The sequence below is a fragment of the Eleutherodactylus coqui genome, chromosome 1 (assembly GCF_035609145.1).
Source record: "Eleutherodactylus coqui strain aEleCoq1 chromosome 1, aEleCoq1.hap1, whole genome shotgun sequence".
Lineage (NCBI taxonomy): Eukaryota > Metazoa > Chordata > Amphibia > Anura > Eleutherodactylidae > Eleutherodactylus > Eleutherodactylus coqui.
In genome coordinates, this window is record NC_089837.1 from 279,236,199 (window position 1) to 279,258,454 (window position 22,256).

The 22,256-nt window shown below is 45.5% G+C and overlaps 1 protein-coding gene across 1 annotated transcript in view; it reads left to right on the forward strand.

Annotated features, from left to right (window-relative positions):
• ACACA (acetyl-CoA carboxylase alpha) overlaps nucleotides 1-22,256 on the forward strand; it is an 856,108-nt gene that overhangs the window by 634,645 nt on the left and 199,207 nt on the right. The window contains exon 47 of the mRNA XM_066609221.1: nucleotides 16,410-16,506. Coding sequence (XP_066465318.1) covers nucleotides 16,410-16,506 — 97 coding nt within the window. The remainder of the gene's footprint in view (nucleotides 1-16,409; nucleotides 16,507-22,256) is intronic.

The following is a 22,256-nucleotide window of genomic DNA, read 5'->3' on the forward strand; positions in this document are numbered from 1 at the left end:
TGTGGAGGCTGCTTTTTGCAGTGTTGCCCTTTTTTTTTTTTTTGTATATCGGCCGTGCAGAGCATTGCGCCCTGCAGTAATTACACATACTCCAGGGCCAGTAGTGGTGGTGAGGCAGGGACAGAAGACATATATTTATTGAATATAGGCAGTGGGCCTTTCCAAAAACATTTGGGAAAAAAAATCTATTTGGGCTGCCTGTGACTGTCCTCAGTGTACTGGATCTGTGCTGGGTGTAGTTGTCCTCCTAATTCATATGCAGCCAGCTAAGTGTTACAGCAGGCTTGCGCAAAATTATTTCCTGGCTCTGCTGTGCGTTCGGTAAGCGAAGTGAGCCTCCAACCACAGGCCAATAAGCGGCACATTTAATTACAGCGTTCTGTTTCTGCACTACTGGTAATACACCATGCTGAGGGGTAGGGGTAGGCCTATAGGACGTGGACGCAGGCGAGGACGCGGAGGCCCAAGTCAGGGTGTGGGCACAGGCCGAGCCAGTGCGGTGGCCAGGGGTAGAGGCAGGGCCAGACCGAATAATCCACCAACTGTTTCCCAAAGCACCCCCTCGCGCCATGCCACCCTGCAGAGGTCAAGGTGCTGTACGGTGTGGCAGTTTTTCACAGAGACGCCTGACGACCGACGAACAGTGGTGTGCAACCCTTGTCGCGCCAAGATCAGCTGGGGAGCCACCACCACCAGCATGCGCAGGCATATGATGGCCAAGCACCCCACAAGGTGGGACGAAGGCCGTTCACCGCCTCCGGTTTGCACCACTGCCTCTCCCCCTGTGCCCCAACCTGCCACTGAGATCCAACCCCCCTCTGAGGACACAGGCACTACCGTCTCCTGGCCTGCACCCACACCCTCACCTCCGCTGTCCTCGGCCCCATCCAGCAATGTCTCTCAGCGCAGCGTCCAGACGTCGCTAGCGCCACTGTTTGAGCGCAAGCGCAAGTACGCCGCCACGCACCCGCACGCTCAAGCGTTAAACGTGCACATTGCCAAATTGATCGGCCTGGAGATGCTGCCGTATAGGCTTGTGGAAACGGAGGCTTTCAAAAGCATGATGGCGGCGGCACCGCACTACTCGGTTCCCAGTCGCCACTACTTTTCCCGATGTGCCGTCCCAGCCTTGCACGACCACGTCTCCCGCAACATTGTACGCGCCCTCACCAACGCGGTTACTGCCAAGGTCCACTTAACAACGGACACGTGAACAAGCACAGGCGGGCAGGGCCACTATATCTCTCTGACGGCACATTGGGTGAATTTAGTGGGAGCTGGGACAGAGTCAGAGCCTGGGACCGCTCACGTCCTACCCAACCCCAGAATTGCAGCCCCAGCTCGGTGCTGGTATCTGCGGCGGTGTATGCTTCCTCCACTAAACCACCCTCCTCCTCCTCCAACGCAACCTCTGTCTCACAATCAAGATGTGTCAGCAGCAGCAGCACGTCGCCAGCAGTCGGTGTCGCGCGGCGTGGCAGCACAGCGGTGGGCAAGCGTCAGCAGGCCATGCTGAAACTACTCAGCTTAGGAGAGAAGAGGCACACGGCCCACGAACTGCTGCAGGGTCTGACAGAGCAGACCGACTGCTGGCTTGCGCCGCTGAGCCTCCAACCGGGCATGGTCGTGTGTGACAACGGCCGTAACCTGGTGGCGGCTCTGCAGCTCGGCAGCCTCACGCACGTGCCATGCCTGGCCCATGTCTTTAATTTGGTGGTTCAGCGCTTTCTGAAAAGCTACCCACACTTGTCATACCTGCTCGGAAAGGTGCGCCTGGTCAGCGCACATTTCCGCAACTCCAAGACGGACGCTGCCACCCTGTGGACCCTGCAACATCGGTTTAATCTGCCAGTGCACCGACTGCTGTGCGACGTGCCCACACGGTGGAACTCTACGCTCCACATGTTGGCCAGGCTCTATGAGCAGCGTAGAGCTATAGTGGAATACCAACTCCAACATGGGCGGCGTAGTGGGAGTCAGCCTCCTCAATTCTTTACAGAAGAGTGGGCCTGGTTGGCAGACATCTGCCAGGTCCTTGGAAACTTTGGGGAATCTACCCAGATGGTGAGCGGGGATGCTGCAATCATTAGCGTCACCATTCCTCTGCTATGCCTCTTGAGAAGTTCCCTGCAAAGCATAAAGGCATTCGCTTTGCACTCGGAAACGGAGGCGTGGGAAGACAGTATGTCGCTGGATAGTCAGAGCACCCTCATGTCTATATCTCAGCGCGTTGAGGAGGAGGAGGAGGAGGGGGAGGAGCATGAGGAGGAGGGGGAAGAGACAGCTTGGCCCACTGCTGAGGGTACACATGCTGCTTGCCTGTCATCCTTTCAGCGTGTATGGCCGGAGGAGGAGGAGGATCCTGAAAGTGATCTTCCTAGTGAGGACAGCCATGTGTTGCGTACAGGTACCCTGGCACACATGGCTGACTTCATGTTAGGATGCCTTTCTCGTGACCCTCACGTTACACGCATTCTGGCCACTACGGATTACTGGGTGTACACACTGCTCGACCCACGGTATAAGGAGAACCTTTCCACTCTCATTCCCGAAGAGGAAAGGGGTTCGAGAATGATGCTATACCACAGGGCGCTGGTGGACAAACTGATGGTAAACTTCCTATCCGACAGTGCTAGTGGCAGAAGGCGCAGTTCCGAGGGCCAGGTAGCAGGGGAGGCGCAGAGATCAGGCAGCATGTACAGCGCAGGCAGGGGAACATTCTCCAAGGCCTTTGCCAGCTTTATGGCTCCCCAGCAAGACTGTGTCACCGCTCCCCAGTCAAGGCTGAGTTGGCGGGAGCACTGTAAAAGGATGGTGAGGGAGTACGTAGCCGATCGCACGACCGTCCTTGGTGACGCCTCTGCCCCCTACAACTACTGGGTGTCGAAGCTGGACACGTGGCCTGAACTCGCGCTGTATGCCCTGGAGGTGCTTGCTTGTCCTGCAGCTAGCGTCCTGTCAGAGAGGGTGTTTAGTGCGGCTGGGGGAATCATCACGGATAAGCGTACCCGCCTGTAAACCGACAGTGCCGACAGGCTTACACTCATCAAGATGAACAAAGCCTGGATTTCCCCAGACTTCTCTTCTTCACCAGCGGACAGCAGCGATACCTAAGCAATACGTAGGCTGCACCCGCGGATGGAAGCATTGTTCTCTATCACCATCAAAAACGTGGACCTTTTAGCTTCATCAATCTGTGTATAATATTCCTCTTCCTCCTCCTCCTCCTGAAACCTCACGTAATCACGCCGAACGGGCAATTTTTCTTAGGCCCACAAGGCTCAGTCATATAATTTTTCTAAACAATTTTTATACGTTTCAATGCTCATTAAAGCGTTGAAACTTGCACCTGAACCAATTTTTATTTTAACTGGGCTGCCTCCAGGCCTAGTTACCAATTAAGCCACATTAACCAATTCACCAATTTTTTGGGGCCCTCGCCTACAGTGTAATCCAATTAATTTTTTTGCCCACCTGCATTACAGCTGACGTTACATCAGCTGTGCTGGGCACTGCAATGGGATATATTTATGTACCGCCGGTGGGTTCCAGGGATCCACCCATGCTGTCGGTCCACACGGAGTTGTAACTACATGTGTCCACTTCTAAAGAAACCCAGTCTGACTGGGGCATGCAGTGTGGGCCGAAGCCCACCTGCATTTAACATGACATTACCTCAGCTGTGATGGGCAATGCTATGGGATATATTTATGTGCCGCCGGTGGCTTCCTGGCACCCACCCATCCTGTCGGTCCACAGGGACTTCACAATAGGGAGTTGTACCTGCCTGTGTCTATGAATTAAAAAGCCCGGTCAGGTTGGGGCATGCAGTGTGGGCCGAAGTCCACCTGCATTTAATCTGACGTTAGCTCTGCTGTCCAGGGCACTGCAATGGGATACATTTATGTACAGCCGGTGGGTTCCAGGGAGCCACCCATGCTGTGGGTGCACACGGAATTCCCATTGCGGAGTTGTACCTGCCTGTGACTATTTATAAAAAAACGCGGTCTGACTGGGGCATGCAGACACCTTGACAGAATGAATAGTGTGTGGCACATAGGTTCCCCATTGCTATGCCCACGTGTGCAGCTCCTGATTGCGGTGGCACAGGATTATATTTCTCATTGCTTCTGTACAGCATTGTAGGCTATCGCCCCGCCCCTTTTAAAGAGGGTTGCTGCCTAGCCGTGCCAACCCTCTGCAGTGTGTGCCTGCGGTTCCTCCTCATGGCAGACGCACTTATAAATAGACATGAGGGTGGCGTGGCATGAGTGCAGCTGAAGGCTGCGCAGGGACACTTTGGTGTGTGCTGTGGACACTGCGTCGTGCGGGGGGGGGTGTTGGGCAGCATGTAACCCAGGAGAAGTGGCAGCGGAGTGTCATGCAGGCGGTGATCGTGCTTTGTTGGAGGTAGTGTGGTGCTTAGCTAAGGTATGCATTGCTAATGAGGGCTTTTCAGAAGTAAAAGTTGTTGGGGGGGGGGAGGGCCCACTCTTGCCGCTATTGTGGCTTAATAGTAGGACCTGGGAACTTGAGATGCAGCCCAACATGTAGCCCCTCGCCTGCCCTATCCGTTGCTGTGTTGTTCCCATCACTTTCTTGAATTGCCCAGATTTTCACAAATGGAAACCTTAGCGAGCATCGGCGATATACAAAAATGCTCGAGTCGCCCATTGACTTCAATGGGGTTCGTTACTCGAAATGAACCCTCGAGCATTGCGATAATTTCGTCCCGAGTAACGAGCACCCGAGCATTTTGGTGCTCGCTCATCTCTAGTTCTGGACGGAACCAACCAGGACTGGGCAGACCTCACTGACTATAATGAGGTGCGCCCACTTGCTTTTTCTTCTGGTATTGTCAGATGGATCTGCGACAGAACCTCTTATTCATATCATGCAGCATGGCTTTTTGCATCAAACCAATGCAGTAACAAAACAAAGCAGGTTGACTAGCGACGACTCACATTAGCTTCCCTCTTTAAACCAGGTACTTGGTTTACCATCTAACACGTCAACCTCACATTAAGGGCTCCTACCCATTTGTTAATGCTGCATTTTTTCAACGCAAATGTCAATGGGATTTTCTAACATTAAAAACGCACCGCACAAAAATGCAAAGCACAAACTTCCGATGCGTTTTTAACATTAGAAAGTACAATTGACATTTGCTTTAAAAAAAAAATGCAGCGTTAACGCAGCGTTAAAAAACACAAGTGGGTAGGAGCCCTAAAGGTATGTCTTGTGCCCTTTCCCTGTCCCTTGGCTTTCAAGGCTTTTAATTTCTTAAAAACTTAGTTTTTAAATGTTAAAAAACCATGTTCCCCTTTTTTTGCATTTTTAAAATTGTTTTTTAAGGACCATTACATTAGTTTTTTGCTTTTATTGCATGGGTTGACATTTTCTCTGAAGAGCCCTGGAGACCTTTGTTAGGCAACCCCAATATTAAATTTTCACCTGCATATATGATGGCGCTACCATCTCCTTTAGGTTTGTGTATAATAAAATATCAGGATGAAACGCATGCTTGAACAGTGGGCAGGAACTAACAGACTGGTATTTAACAGGGAGAAATGCAAAGGCCTACATCTGGGCAAGAAAAAAAAAAAAAAAAAAAGGAATGGGAGGAATTGAAGCAGCAGCACATGTTAAAAAGACTTGGGTATACTAATAGATCACACTCTGAACATGAGTCAAGAGTGTGATGAAGCAGCAAAAAAAGACAAAAACAATTCTGGGATGTATTTAGAGAAGTATAGAGTCTATATCACATGAGGTAATTATTCCCCTTTACTCTTTCTTAGTCAGACCTCATCTGCAATATTGTACACAGTTTTGGAAAGCCCATTGGAAAAACCTTGTCCTGCGAAGAACAATTAAAGGATCTTGGAATGTTTAGCATGCAAAAAAGAAGCCTAAGAGGAGACTTAATAGCTGTCTACAAATATATAAAGGGCTGTCACAGTGCAGAGGGATCAGTCCTATTCTCATTTGCACAAGGAAAGACTAGATACAATGGGATGAAACTGAAAGGGGGGGGAGACACAGATTAGATATTGGAAAAAACTTTTTGGCAGTGAGTGTGATCAATGAGTGGAACAGATTGCCATGAGAGGTGGTGAATTCTCCTTCAATGGGAGTCTTCAAACAGAGGCTTGACAGACATCCTTCTGGGATATTTAGTGATCCTTGATTGAGCAGGAGGTTGGACCACATGAGCCTGGAGATCCCTTCCACCCCAAGATTCTATGACATATCAGGTAGAATCTGCCTGTGCTGTTAGATAGAAACAATGCAAGTTTGCACTGGGTAACAGCTGTAAAGTATTTAATCTCCTGTATTTTGCTGTTATTAAATACAATTGTGACAAGCGCCACCTAAGTAATATCTGAGGGTGCAGCCACAGTGCCTAATGGTCATTAGGAGCAAGAAAAATAAGTCACAAAGTAAACGGCACAAACCAAAAATTAGCTAGCAAGCAGTAAAATCTCCCAAAATTGTGGTCGAAATATAGGATGGTACAATAAATAGGTAATTTGGATACCTAGGCTACAATCCCAAACAGCTATATAGGTCCCATTATCTAGATATCAAAACCACAATCAGACATTCTGAGTACAATGGAAGGAAAAGCCACAAAACAAATGCATAGCCATACTAACACATGGAGTATAGCCATATTAACAAATGTTTAAGATGATACCTAGGATGGAAATATTCCATTTGTTCTGTGTCTCTCCCTTTCTTTTTCCAGTGGGTATCTTCCTCAGGAGTATGGCATGACAACTACAAAAAATGTTTTTATAAGTAAATTATTAACAACAAAAAATGTGCTCACCTGTTTGAAAAACAAACAAACAACATCCTGGCTAAGCCAAAATATGCATCCCTCACAAGTGTGCATCCATTATAGTAAAGCCAGGACGAGATCTCATCTCCACACAATTAAAGAGAGGAAGGCCCCGGGGCGTGGCTTAGCAGCCAAAGGAAGAGGACGCAGTTCTCCATTGCTCCCGTGCTCTATGCTCAAAATCACTGGACTACAGGAGTTTCTGCCGGCTCAGGAAAGCTCTACTGCAGATCACCCTAATCCCTTTCTGTCCGGGTGACCGCCTGCAGCGCTTCACCTCCTGCTGCCTTGTAGCTTCAGCTCAGGGTCTGTTCAGGCCTACCACCTCCAGGGAACCTCCAGCCCACGACCGCAGCCCTCCTCCACTAAAAAATATCGGGCCCCGCAAACTGACCTGCTGGGAACGCCGCTCCTGCTCCTCCCCGACAGGGCGAAGGGGGGATTCCCCTGTGACACCGGTGTCCTCTGCTGCCTCTGGGGCTCCTGCCCGCTGTGCCGCCAACTGCCGACACCCAAGGAAGAGCTCCTCCACGCCACTCACTGACGCTGGGCACGCTCTGCTGACTGCTGTTGCCGCAGCCAGCGGACACCGGGGTGCTTCTCCTGCACACCACCCTGAGGTGGGGGCTGATCCTGCTCCTCTCTACTGGCGTCCTCCGCTGCTGCTTCTGAGGCTCCCGCCCGCGGCGCCGCCGACTACCGCTGACGGCTGGAGCAGGGAGGAGGCCTTCTCCACGCCGTGGACCACCGCCAGACAGGAACTGCAGTTAGTACCATGTCACCTCCTCACCAGAGACAGACACTGTCACCCGAGATCTGCCTTTTTGGGGCCGCTGACCAGGGTGGGGTTCTACCTAAACGCGTGGCGACCGCCATTTTAGGCTGGAGCGTTTCCGGGCGGGCTCTCCCGGGCAGCTGCAGAGGAGAGTAGTGTCAGTAAGGATGGAGTGAAACTGCCAAGACAGGGGCTCCTGGTCATACCAGCAAAATAAACCCACAGGTTTTTTTTTCCTTTCCTCTACAAATATAAGTAAAGTTAGTTACTGTACAGCGGATTACACAATCCAGAGCCTCCATTTTGTGGAATATCAAGCAGGATTGCTTCCCTGGAATTACATTCCCTGATTCTATGCGTCTCTGCTGCCACCTAGTGGTGAAATTTGTACCTACGGTCAAGCTTTCTTCTGCAACTCTCCAGTTACTGCCTCACTGGAATTGTCAGTTAATTCAACAAACTGTTTTATACGGGATACGGTCATCAATCGCCTGCCTATCACTTGTCAGACCGCTACCTCCTTTTGTCCTGTCATAATCTGTTATCAATCTGATGATTAGAGAAATTAAGAGCTTGCTACTTCTAAGCGACAAAATGCGTGATATATTCTCTTGACCCACTTTAACTGTTCATTTTCTACAGAACACTGAATACGGATCTGTACCCACCACATACATTGGAGGTCTAGGTTCCGCTGCCCTCTTAAACTGCTACAGCCGACATCTGGCTGCATGAGTGACCACATGCCCCCAATGTAGCCAAACTTGCGTCCGGTGCCTGATAGAGGTTAATAATCTAAGGAGATCCCTAACTCTCCCCCACCTCATCTACCTACTAGCCTCCTGTCAGGCTCCACCGAAAGGATGTGTCTTTCATCTACAAAACAGGAAAAGAAAGATCAATCTCTGACAATGTCCAAGCGATCTTCAAGACAAACACTGTCCCTGGCCGCTTCAGACGAGTCGTCTCGTTCATCAATGGAAGGCACCCCAGCCACTCAGATTTCCACGCCTGCGGACCGAACCAACCTAGATGCCATCACAGCCTCTATATCCGACTCTTCTATGCCCCAAATACATTCTGTACTAAAAAAGAGCTCTTACAAATTTCAGCCGACATTACATCTAAGCTTACTAAAAAGATTCAGGACCTCAGCTACCGAACAGCAGCGTTGGAAGACTGCATGGACAACGCAACAACTGTCCTCGAGTCCCACAAAAAAGAGGTGGAGCAGCTGCACAAGGAAATTTTGATCTTCCATGACAAATTGGAAGATGCTGAAAATAGAGCCCATAGGGACAACCTGTGGATTCGTGGCATTCCTGAATCCATCCAGGACTTCCAATCCACCACAACAGCCTTGTTTCAGGAACTTTGTCCCAACATCCCTAAAGAGAGGCTAGAGATGGACAGAGTCTATAGAGCTCTATGGGTCCGTAAACCAGGAGGTCCCCCGAGGGACATAGTTCTTAAAATGCATTTACATCGCACCAAAGAACAACTACTGCGGGCAGCTCGTTCCACTTCTAAACTACTTTTTTAAAGACATGAATACCAACTCTTCCCCGATCTAGCGCCCTCAACATTGGCAAAAAGAAGAGCCCTCAAGCCCTACTTAGACATCCTGCAGCAGAAAAGAATACAGTATAGGTGGGGATTTCCATTTCGACTAACATTCACCTTCCAGGATAGATCTCACACTATCCTATCTAAAGAGTGACCGCGACGCTGCTTCGAAGATCTTCATTTTCCGTAGTCCGCCCAGGAATCAGACTCAGCAACTAATTCGCAGCCCTCCAGATCGCCCAGGAGAATAGTGGAGAACGACTAGGAGCCATGAATAAAAATGTGAACTCACCCTTATTCAGGATGCACTGTGCCTATTGGCAAACCCATTGACTATAACAGCCGAATTCAAACAGTTCTTAGCCAAATTATATTCTCAATCACAAAACACGCCAACAGATCTACAGAACACATACCTTCGAGACACCATACTCCCAGAAGCATTACTGGAACACTTGGCTGCCAAAATTACTCCAGATGAGGTTAAAGATGCGATAAAAACACCTAAAGTGAATAAATGTCCAGGGCCGGACAGCTTCTCCACTACTTACTATAAAAAATTTTCCCCATTACTTCATACCCATTTTGCTAATTATTTTTAACGCGATGCGGGACAGCCAACATACTGTACAAGCATTACTTATGGCAGCCATTTCCGTGATTCCCAAGCCAAGAGATCCGATAGACAAAGTTACCGGCCTATTTCTCTAATCAATATCAATATAAAACTCCTCACTAAAATTCTAGCCTCGCGATTAAATACGGCTTTACCATCTATAATTGGAAAAGACCAAGTGGGTTTTATCCCAGGCCGCCAAGCTCCAGATAGCATCCGTCGGATAACACACCTCACACATATCTGTCAAGCCAGGGGCATCCCTGCAATGTTGCTCTCCCTGGACGTCTATAAAGCTTTCGATACCTTAAACTGGTCATATGTTTTCGGTATTAGAGCATTGGAAGTTTCCGCTGAGTCCCTAACTTGGTTGTGTATTCTATATAACTCTCCTAAAGCCTTCGTTCGTTACAAGGGCTTTTGCTCTGACAACTTTATGATCCAGCGGGGCACAAGGCAGGGCTGCCCACTTTCCCCCCTCCTCTTCATTCTAGCCTTAGAACCACTAGCTATAAAAATCTGTAATAATCCTGACATTAGAGGAATTGAAATTGCTGGGATCCATCACAAAATTAGCATGTTTGCAGACGATATACTTGCTATAATATCATCCCCCCACACTACAATTCCAAATCTCATGGTTCGGGTCAATCTCTGGTTTGAAAATTAACAAAACCAAATGAAAAGCTTTTAATCTTACCCTGCCCTCACACACACTGTCCTTGCTACAATTCAACTTCTCGTTTCAATGGTTGACAGGGTCACTGGGCTATCTGGGGATTCGCTTGACTAATTCCTACGATAAGCTATACACACAAAACTATAAACCACTCCTCTGTAAACTTCGCCTACTGTTGGAAAGCTGGGACCGATACCACATATCGTGGATTGGGAGAGTGAACTCCTTAAAGATGTCGTTCCTTCCCAAACTTCTCTATTTTTTTAGAGCTCTTCAAGTTCAGGTTCCTGGGCATTTTTTGCAAACATTTCAGCAGATGACCCTCCGCTTTATCTGGAATAACACTATCCCGAGAGTGGCATGTTCCACCTTGTACAGGCATAGGTGACAAGGAGGTTTGGGACTCCCACAGCTTACAAAATACTACCAGGTGACCCAGTTGGCCTCCCTACACTCCACCACAAATGCCCCTCTTTGGCTTTCGATAGAGGCCATGGAAATTCATCTCCTTACAGTAGATTCACTATTATGGATGCCCCCGACTTAAAGGCCGGCAATATCTAATCCAATTATAAAACATTCTCTTAGAGTTTGGGGCTCCATAAAATACTCCGGGAATCTGCTCTCCCCTCATCTACTCCTGCTGCCACTCTTGCGTAATCTGCTATTTTCGCCGAGTCATGACTCCCCTTTGGCTTTTCAAAATTAGACACATAGAGGCGTCACTAAGGTTCATCATTTACTCTCTCGGGAAGGTGTGACCACATTCCCTATCCTACAGAAAAATAGGGACATGCCACCCTCAAAAATAATCCATTATTTACAGTTAAAAAACTGGCTGTCCTCTCTTTTGAAAAATACAAAATCTCCGCACATCCTTACCCCCTTCGAATCCTTTTGCCTTAAACGCCCGCAGGCAAAGGGTCTCATCTCCCAAATATACTGGAATCTTGTTCACACCACTTACCGCACACAATTATCATATGTAGCCAAGTGGGAGCGGGACTTGGGGGATGTTCTAAGTGAGGAGGAGTGGTCTCAGATTTGGAGTTCTACCAATCAAGGGGACTGCAACATATTAATGTTGGAAACCTCATATAAAATCCTCCTTTGTTGGTATTTGGTCCCAACACGAATTGCACATGTGGTCCCTGGCTACTCTAAAGAATGTTTCAGGGGTTGTTCTTTCCCCGGAGACATGCTCCATATATGGTGGTCCTGCCCCAGAGTCAAAAGACTTTGGATTAGAACATACTCCCTAATCTACTCAGTTACGTACCATAACCTGCGCAAAAATCCTTGGGAGGCCCTGTTGAACAAAAAGATCAGGAATATATCCCCAAATTCCAGAAAATTGATTTCTTTCCTCTTCTTAGCCGCAAAACAAACTATTGCCCATTCCTGGCGTAAAGCTTCACTAGACTTTTCTGAAGTTAAACGCCGCATGAATTGGTATTTGATAAATGAAAGGCTAACCTCGATAGCAGAAGATAAAAATGATAAATTTCTTAGTATATGGACTCCACGGATAAATTATGCCCTTCCTATGGCGGGGATGAACCTACTAATCTAAATATGATTTCTTGGTGCCTTTGCCCCTATGGGCGGCAGTCCTGAGAGAGAGGGAATACTCCCCCACCCCACCATCCCACCCTTCCCTTTTTCCCCCCTGACATACTATTTGGCGCTGGCCAGGCCATTGTTATTTACTGTATAATGTTTTTCCGGAAATTAGCACTGACAGCTGTGAACTAAAATAACGACTGTTTGCTATTACTTTGTTATACACCTATTTAAAAGATACAAGGCTTGTAACTTCTCTTTTGCTTTAAGAATGTAAATTTCCATACTGCTGTACCCTTGTATGTATGCATAATTGAAAACTCAATAAAAATTATTGTTTAAAAAAAAAAAGGAGAGAAAGGCCCCCTGCACATGGGCGGAAATTCTGCGATGGGATTTCCCGCAGAATTTCCGCCCGTGCCCGTCTGCTTAGGATTGCATTGCAAAACGCAATCCTAGGCAGACAAACGTGATTTGTCCGCGTGAAAGCACAAGTGGAAAACAAATTGCGGCATGTTCTATTTCTGTGCGGGTCTCGCAGAGCCCCGCACAGAAATGTCAGTGGTGACGGGCCGGCTCCTCTCTCTTTTTGTTGGCCATTAAAAGGTATCACATCTACAGTATTACTTGATTTCTCTTGCTAGAAACATTCACTTATTACATGTGCCAGATAACAGTTGACAGTCCTTTGTGCTTGCAACATGGGTCCCATTCCGCATGAAAGAGTCAGTCCCACAGTGGATTCCGGCTAAGAGCCAGGCCTGGTTACCCTGCATATGGCGTGTAATTGTATTGCGTATGACTGCGTAAGTACGCAGGCGGTCATGCGCAGTACAGCTTTTTTTTTGTTTGTATTTCCCCTGCCATCGTTTAGTGATGACACAGGTACGTAATGTATTTGCATATAGACTAAGGTTATATCTGTGAACTTAGAGCAGAATAGGCTCTATGATAGGGATTCCGCAGTCAACAATATGTATGTTATGCTTCACAAATGGTATGTACATTAAAATATCTATAAATACATAGAGTCAGGCACCTTTGATCACTCAACATAACATTCTACATATAATACACTTAAATCCCATAGTACCAATACAGTGCCCTAAGATCAAATTACTAATTCCCAACTAACCTGTAATATATAGGAAAAAACACAGTAATCACAAGTAAATAGTACTTGTAAAAATAGTACTGTAAAAATAGTCTTTTACACCAATATGAGGAACAGAATAACCATTCTTCAAAAGACAAACTTGCATTATTCACAATATTATCTCCAATTCCTAGAGATATTTAATTAATTTTCAATTAGAAAATAACACAAACTAAGGCCGCCTGCAGACTGTACCCGTGTCCCTGCAGAGGCCTGCGGCTCACCCGCTCCCGCCGTCTTCCGTCTCCTGCTATGCGCCGTCAGCCAGTCAGCCGTTGCGTGTGCAGAGCGGAACCGGCCCGTCACCACTGACATTTCTGTGCAGGCCTCTGTGAGACCTGCACAGAAATAGAACATACGGCGTTTTGTTTTCCGCGTGTGTTTTCACGCAGACAAATCGCGGCTGTGTGCATAGGATTGCGTTTTGCAATGCAATCCTATGCAGGCGGGCACGGGCAGAAATTCTGCGGGAAATCCCGCTGCAGAATTTCCGCCTGTGTGCAGGGGGCCTAATGCAGTTACTAGCAGCAAATGAGACACCAAGATGAAGGAAAAATGTATACCAAAACTAAGCAAATATCAAGATATCTATGTCCTACGCTGGGGCTTCCCTAAGTCCTCAAAATTTGATCAATCCACAGAAAAGAGTTTCCATAAATCTTCAAAGAAAAAGCTTGTTTTGAAATGCTACATCTAGATTTCCAAAAGAATTGATGCATATTGATGCTGCTTTCGGACTATGACGTTTTATAAGTGGATTGCCCATGATGATTGATACAAACTGTTGCCTTTGAATATAACTAAATAAGCAGAAAGTAGATAATACATCAAGGAGATCTCACAAGGTAGAACAGACAGGTCACCAAACAGAAGGCTTTATGTACAAGGATAGACCACAAACTCAATATCCAGAATCATAAAATGGTAAAAGGATAAAAGACAATCATGAAACTTTACACAGATCATATTGCACGAGGAACCCCGAGAACAAAAGATCTTCATTCATCTCAAGTGGGGACATTGAATTCAGCTGAAGTATCCACCTGGATTCCTGTTGCAATAGTTTGGTAGTAAGATCACCAACCCGAATATTACCAATATGTTTTTCTCCAAGCCCACCACTTCGAGGCTCCGACTCTTTCATCCGTGGTGCCTTAGGAAGTGGGCTGTCAACGCCTCACCCTGTTCCTCATTTCGGCGTGCTAGCAAAATTGAACAGATGTGTTTTTGTATCAGCTTGCTTAGCTCCTGGAAAGTTTACCCCTTTTTTGTGTCTCTCTGTTTTCTCTGTATTCTGCTGTTGTACTCTATGTACTTCAGATTTCTGTCTATTCTATGAATATGAAGGGAGGCTATTTCCAACCATTCAACTCTGCCCTTCACCGCTTGAATCACAGCGTTATTTATGTCACAGCAATTTAGAATCCTCATAATTTGAAATGATCTAATGAGTATGACATGACTATATGTAATTTATGGAATTATGGAATTTCTGGAAGAAGTCAATGGAAGTAGCAGCATAGACAAGAGTAGATATAAAATTCACAACCTCTATTTCTTCATAGTCTTCTTAAATTGGTAGGCTACGCTTCGGCCCATGGTGGGCCTTTATCAAGCTTGATGGGCCGAAACATAGCCTACCATTTTAAGAAGGCTGTGGAGAAATAAAGGTTGTGAATTTTATATCTACTCTTGTCTATGCTGCCCCTTCATTGACTTCTTCCAGATTACATTGGGTCAGTTGGCTCTGGCCTGTTACAGTGGCTTGCATCCTTTCCATCTCACCTTGTGGAAAGTTTGAGTGCTGCTGTACACCCCTTTTTTATGTAATTTCTGGATCATGGGGCAAAGGATCTGCAAGGGTTTTCTGAGACTCTAAAAAAACATTTTTACAGCTGTGGAATGGTGTAAGATAAAGAAAAAAGACATATCTTGGTCTGTGGCTCCTCCGCCAGTGCTGGAGCCATCGTCCCTACCGCTCTGAACCCGGAACAAACCAGCTGTGGTTCCATGCAGTGCATTGTGCTCATGACCGCTTAAACTATCACAGGGTTCAGTGACTATGGCTGCTAAAGCCTATGAATAACACAAGACTGCAGCTGGTTGCTTTAAGATTCAGAGTGGCAGATACTGGGACTCCAGTGCTGGATGGGGAACCACTAGAGATGAGCGAGCGTACTCGGATAAGCACTACTCGCTCGAGTAATTGGCTTTATCCGAGTATCGCTGTGCTCGGGGCTAAAGATTCGGGTGCCGCTGCGGCTGACAGGTGAGTCGCAGCGGGGAGCAGGGGAGAGCGGGCGGGAGAGAAGGAGAGAAAGATCTTACCTCCGTTCCTCCCCGCTCTCCCCTGCAGCTCCCCGCTCCGTGCCGGCACCCGAATCTTTAGCCCCGAGCACAGCGATACTCGGATAAAGCCAATTACTCGAGCGAGTAGTGCTTATCCGAGTACGCTCGCTCATCTCTAGTAACCACTGAAAAAGGTGAGGATGTCTTTTTTCTTATTTTACAGTATCCCAGAGCCGTCATTTTTTTTGTCCTGGAAAAACCCTTTAAAATAGGCTTGAGGAAAAATAGAAGGACACAGAACACAAGTTTTAAAAAGGTCTTTTAGTATACAATAAAAGTGTAAAAACTGTTTAATTATTTTAAAAACATGTATGTAGATAGATTGGGTCAGAAACGCTATCTAGTCTCCTTAGGGAGAGCACCTAGACAGTGAGTGAGGAGGCTTAAAAGGCCATTTATGCTCCTCTGGGTAATATGCAAATAGGGGAGATGAAACAATACCTCCACAGTGCCACCTATTGGAAGGCAGCAATACCTAAAGTCAATGTTAGACTCATGTTAAAGTCTAACATTGACTTTAGGTATTGCTGCTTTCCAATAGGTGGCACTGTGGAGGTACTGTTTCATATCCCTTATTTGTAGTTAGATTGCAATATATTTTTTAATCAGCTCCTTTGCTAAGAGGCAGTTCACAACCAATTCATTTTTTAAGCAATTACAGTAAAATATACTATTGTATTTGTTAAAATCATGGGGAAAAATGGCACATCTAAAGACTCTAACTTGGTAACTATGCCTCAGTGTTTTTAGTGTTTTTAAAGTTTCACTCACACTATGTTCTTAACCCAATGATTTTTCAATAATCCTGATCAAATATAGAAAAAAAGATAAATGAATATTTTCTTATTATTTTATTAGGCCAAAAAGGACAATGGTTAAGTGGATTCTTTGACCATGGATCTTTCATGGAAATAATGCAGCCATGGGCACAAACCGTAGTGGTTGGAAGAGCCAGGTAAGAAGTGTCTACCTTGGTACAGTAAAACATATATTTTCATTCCAGTATTTATTCTTTTTATTTTCTGCTCACCATTCACATCTGTGCAAAATAATTTCACCAATGTGCATATAGCTTTAGTTCCGTCAGTTATTTTTTAACCCCCTTAAGGAGCAAGCACAATAATTTTAATGGCAGTTGATCCTGGGCCTTAATCCCGACTGATTGTAAAAATAATTAAATCTAGCAGGAGCAAGTCTGTTCCTCAGCTGAAGACCCAGAGCTTAAGGCAGAAGTGGTATGTAACCGTGATTGTATGTATGTGCCACCATAACTCATCAACGCCTGGAGCAATCTCAACCAAACTTGGAACATAGTAACTCATCCTATGGGGACATATTTGGTGGGGGTAACAGCCCCACTGCCCCTGGAGGGGAGTGGGGAATGTGTGTGTTTGCTCCCACCAGCACTAAGCCTTCATCTAACACACAGCTTTCCACCAGCACTGGGTCACTATATACCACACAGCCTTAAACCAGCACGATTCTATTATAACATCACATAGCTCGGAACCACTACTTCCAGGGCGCGGCTGCCATTTTAAATCGGTCCTCACCAGAGCAATTTCGACCAAACTTGGTACATATATAACTCACCCCATGGGGACAAATTTGGTGGGGATAACACAGCCCCACTACCCCTGGTGTAGGATGTATGTATGTATGTGTGTATGCGCCAGCATAACTCATGAACGCCTGGAGCAATTTCAACCAAACTTGGTACATATATAACTCATTTCATGGGGACAAACTTGGGAGGGATAAGACAGCCCCACTACCCCTGAGGGGTAGGGAGGATGGAATGCCGGAATTGCACTTGAGCAAATGGTTTTTATTTCACAGTCTTATCTAACACAGACGACCTCCTCCTCATTATACACTAATCTATTACACAGACGACCTCCTCCTCCTCAAATAATAATATATATTACACAGACCTCCTGCTCCTCAGATAATAATATCTTACACAGACAACCTCCTCCTCTACTCCAACTACCACCAGCCCTGAGCTACTATGTACCACACAGAAATTAGCCCAGTACCCACTCTTATGAAAGCTGTCCAAAAGGAAATCTGTGTTGCCCATAGCAACCAATCACAGCGTAGCTTTCATTTTACCTCAGCAGTATAACAAGGGAAAACTGAGCTGTGATTGGTTGCTATTGGCAACAAAAATTACAGGGAAAGTGGGTAAGTTTTTGATTTTTAATTATGCCAGTATTACACAGACCTCCTGCTCCTCAGATAATAATATCTCACACAGACGCCCTCCTCTTCAAATACTAATATTACACAGACGACCTCCTCCTCATGCAGTAAGATATTACACAAACGACCTCCTACTCATGCAGTAAGTTATTACACAGACGACCTCCTCCTCATATACTAATATATTACATCAGTACACACACGCATATATATATATATATATATATATATATATATATATACATAATACATGGGCAACACCAGGTAATCAGCTAGTTCTTAATAAACACAGAGGAGTCGAGCTTAGGAGTATATCTCGTGCCTCTTTACGAAAAGTGATTGTGCCTACAACCACTTTTTTCCTACATTTATTCCATATCATATGATGGTGTTATTAAACGTATCGCTATATATATATTCTTGCTGTTCCATATTAAGGGTTAATACGAGCAGCTCGGAGAAACATTGACACGCCACAAAGCACTCGGGTAGATCGCAAATTATTCTATTTATTTCTTAACTAGCTTACCCGTCGCGTGTTGCTGCGAAGACAGACATACATACATACATTCGTTTTTATATATCTAGATAACAACCAATCACAGCGCAGCTTTCAAGTTACCTCAGCGGTATAATATATAACAACCAATCACAGCGCAGCCTGCATGTTACCTCAGTGGTATAATATATAACAACCAATCGCAGCGCAGCTTTCATGTAACCTCAGTAGTATAAGAAGTAGCAACCAATCACAGCACAGCTTTCATGTTGCCTCAGCAGTATAATATATAGCAACCAATCACAGCACAGCTTTCATGTTACCTCAGCAGTATAAGAAATAGCAACCAATCACAGCACAGCTTTCACGTTACCTCAGCAGTATAAGAAATAGCAACCAATCACAGCACAGCTTTCATTTTACCTCAGCATTCACAATATCCAGCAATTGTCAAGCGAAACGTTCGGCGGATGCATCATTTTGTAGTTGAACATGCATCCCGTTGCTCATAATGCCTTTTGCTTTCGTGCTTGAGATGGAAATCAAACGATCTTTGTCTGGGGGGGCATAACTGTCGATGATGCTCACACGCCCGCCACCTATCGTAGGATAGTTGTACTATGCCAGGAATCTTCCCAGGAGTGTACTCAACAACGTCCCAAAGTTTCATGGCGATCGGATGAATGATGTAGTAATGCATAATGGACAGACATACATACATTCATTTATATATATATATAGATGACATCAGGAAGTGAGAGAATTAGATTCCGTACGTAAAATTTGGGCGCTAATTTTTCTGCGCTTAGAATTGAATAATCGAGTTGGGACCCATTAACTTTTCCTATTTATGACATAATCAATGCTCGTGCCAAATTTCAAGTTTCTATGACATTGGGAAGTGATGGAATTAGATTCCGTACGTAAAATTTGGATGCTAATTCTTTTGCGCTTAGAATTGAATAATCGAGTTGGTACCCATTAACTTTTCCTGTTTATGACATAATCAATGATCGTGCCAAATTTCAAGTTTCTATGACATCGCGAAGTGATGGAATTAGATTCCGTACGTAAAATGTGGACGCTAATTCTTTTGCGCTTAGAATTAAATAATCGAGTTGGGACCCATTAACTTTTCCTATTTATGACATAATTAATGCTCGTGCCAAATTTCAAGTTTCTATGACATCGTGAAGTGAGAAAATTAGATTCCGTACGTAAAATTTGGACGCTAATTCTTTGGCGCTTAGAATTGAATAATCGAGTTGGGACCCATTAACTTTTCCTATTTATGACATAATCAATGCTCGTGCCAAATTTCAAGTTTCTATTACATTGGGAAGTGATGGAATTAGATTCCGTACGTAAAATTTGGACGCTAATTCTTTTGCGCTTAGAATTGAATAATCGAGTTGGGACCCATTAACTTTTCCTATTTATGACATAATCAATGCTCATGCCAAATTTTATGTTTCTATGACATCGCGAAGTGAGAAAATTAGATTCCGTACGTAAAATTTGGACACTAATTTTTTGGAGCTTAGAATTGAATAATCGAGTTGGCACCCATTAACGTTTCCTATTTATGACATAATCAATGCTCATGCCAAATTTCATGTTTCTACGACATTGGGAAGTGAGAGAATTGGTGGCAATGATGGAAATCAAACGATCTACGTGGGGGGGGCGTAACTGTCGATGGCGCTCGCACGCGTGCCATTTATCATAGCATAAATGTACTATGCCTATAATCTTCCCAGGAGTGTACTCAACAACTTCCCAAAGTTTCATGGCGATCGGATGAATGGTGTAGTAATGCATAATGGACAGACATACATACATTCATTTATATATATATATAGATGACATCAGGAAGTGAGAGAATTAGATTCCGTACGTAAAATTTGGGCGCTAATTTTTCTGCACTGGTGTAGTAGCGCATAAAGGACAAACAGACAGGCACACAGACACGCACACAGACAGACACACACGCATACATTCAATTTTATATATATAGAATAGTCAAAAATATATAGTCCATTAAATAGATTGAATTTGGGTGCCCAACAGTCACCTGATTAACACTTAAGGTGGCTTCACATGAGCGTGTGTGTACATAGGTGCGCACCCCTGTACGCGCAAAAATGCGTGTATGCAGGTCCGCGCATTGTCTTCAATGGAGCCGCGGCTGCTGCCGGCGGCTCCAATAACGACAATGGTCAGCTGGCACCCCATAATTGTTTTTCAGGGTTTTAAATATAAGCTCTTCCCTGAAAAACAAACATTTTAGTATAAAAATAAATAAAAATATACTTACCTGTCCACCGCTGCTGTGTCCTCCGCGGGGATGAAGAACACATGTGCCGCATGCGGCAGATGTTTTCTTCATTCCCACTGTGAAAAAGAATTCCCTGCTGCACCTGTCACATCTGAGACAGATGCGGCAAAGGAATTCTAAATCCCCGCGGGGATGAAGAACACATCTGACGCATGCGGCAGATGTTTTCTTTATCCCCACTGGGAATAAAGAATTCCATGCTGCACCTGTCACAGATATGACAGATGCGGCAAAGGAATTCTAAATCATCAGCCAATCACAGCCAGCTCTCGCTGAATGACTGACAGGTGAGAAGCACCTCTTTCAGCAGGCAGGGATTTTAAATCCCTGCCTGCTCAAAAAACTGCTTTGAAGAGCCGAGAACAGTGCTGAGGGAACGCAGCTGAGCCCCGGCAGCTGAAGGAAGGTGAGTATGTTTTTTTTTTATCACATAAAGTATGGTTTTTTTAACACCCCTTTGCATTGTTTTTCAAGGAAGAGCTCATACCTAAAGCCCTTCCCTGAAAAACAATTACAGGGTGTCAGCAGACCATTGTCTTCAATGGAGCCGCCCGCAGTAGCTGCGGCTTCATTGAAGACAATGCATGCATTCCCTATGGTGCACACATGTCCTATCTTTGTAGGTGCAGATTAAATAATTTACTACTACTAACGACCACCTGTGCGTGAGTGACTGTGTGAGTTACATGCTCCGCCCCGATCACATTACAGTGACATCATCAAAAGTCCTCAAATAAAACATGCAGTGCCTCACAGCAGCCATGTGCTTACAGGACCTGTGATGATGTCACTGTCATGTGTGCTTGAGAAAGACTGTTCCGTCGGTCGAAACGTTGCATTCTAAAGATGGAGGAATAAACGTTTTGCTAATTTTTGTGCACCAAATTATGCTGCCTCTGAATCTTGTTTCTAATGAACTGTCATGTGATCAGTCACCTGGGCTCTGTGTCCTTAAATGAGTGATTTACATGATCTGCCCCTGATCATTCCTGTGCAGATTACGGGCAGACTACATCCCCTACAAACACCTGCGGCCTCAGTTGCTATGCAATACTAATGACCAACTGTCTGTGAAGTTAGTGACTGTGCGAGTTACATGTAAAGATGTTACAGTCATGACATATTCATATGTAACTCACACAGCCACGTGACCGTGATGTCATCACAGGTGCTTCACTTTATTAAAAACCTGCAGAGCCAGACAGCAGCTATGTACTTACAGGACCTGTGATGATTTCACCATCATGTGATCAGTCACCTGTGTGGGAGGAGTTCAGAGTGACATGACCAGGGAGGGATCAGTGTGTGCAGGATTCTGCTGTGCTGGGTGTGATCCCTACTGTATGGGATGAAAAATGTATGTAGCAGAGCTGTGTGTGTGTGCCTGGCATGTAGCAGAGCTGTGTGTGTGTGACGTGCATGTAGTCAAGCTGTGTGTGTGTTATGTACATGTAGGCGAGCTGTGTGTGTGTGACGTGCATGTAGCGAGCTGTGTGTGCGACATGCATGTAGCAGAGCTGTGTGTGTGTGATGTGCATGTAGCAGAGCTATGTGTGTATGATGTGTGTAGCAGAGCTGTGTGTGTGCGTGACATGCATGTAGCAGAGCTGTGTAGCACACTGCGCAACCAGAAACACTGGTGCTATAATTTCCTAGTAATTAC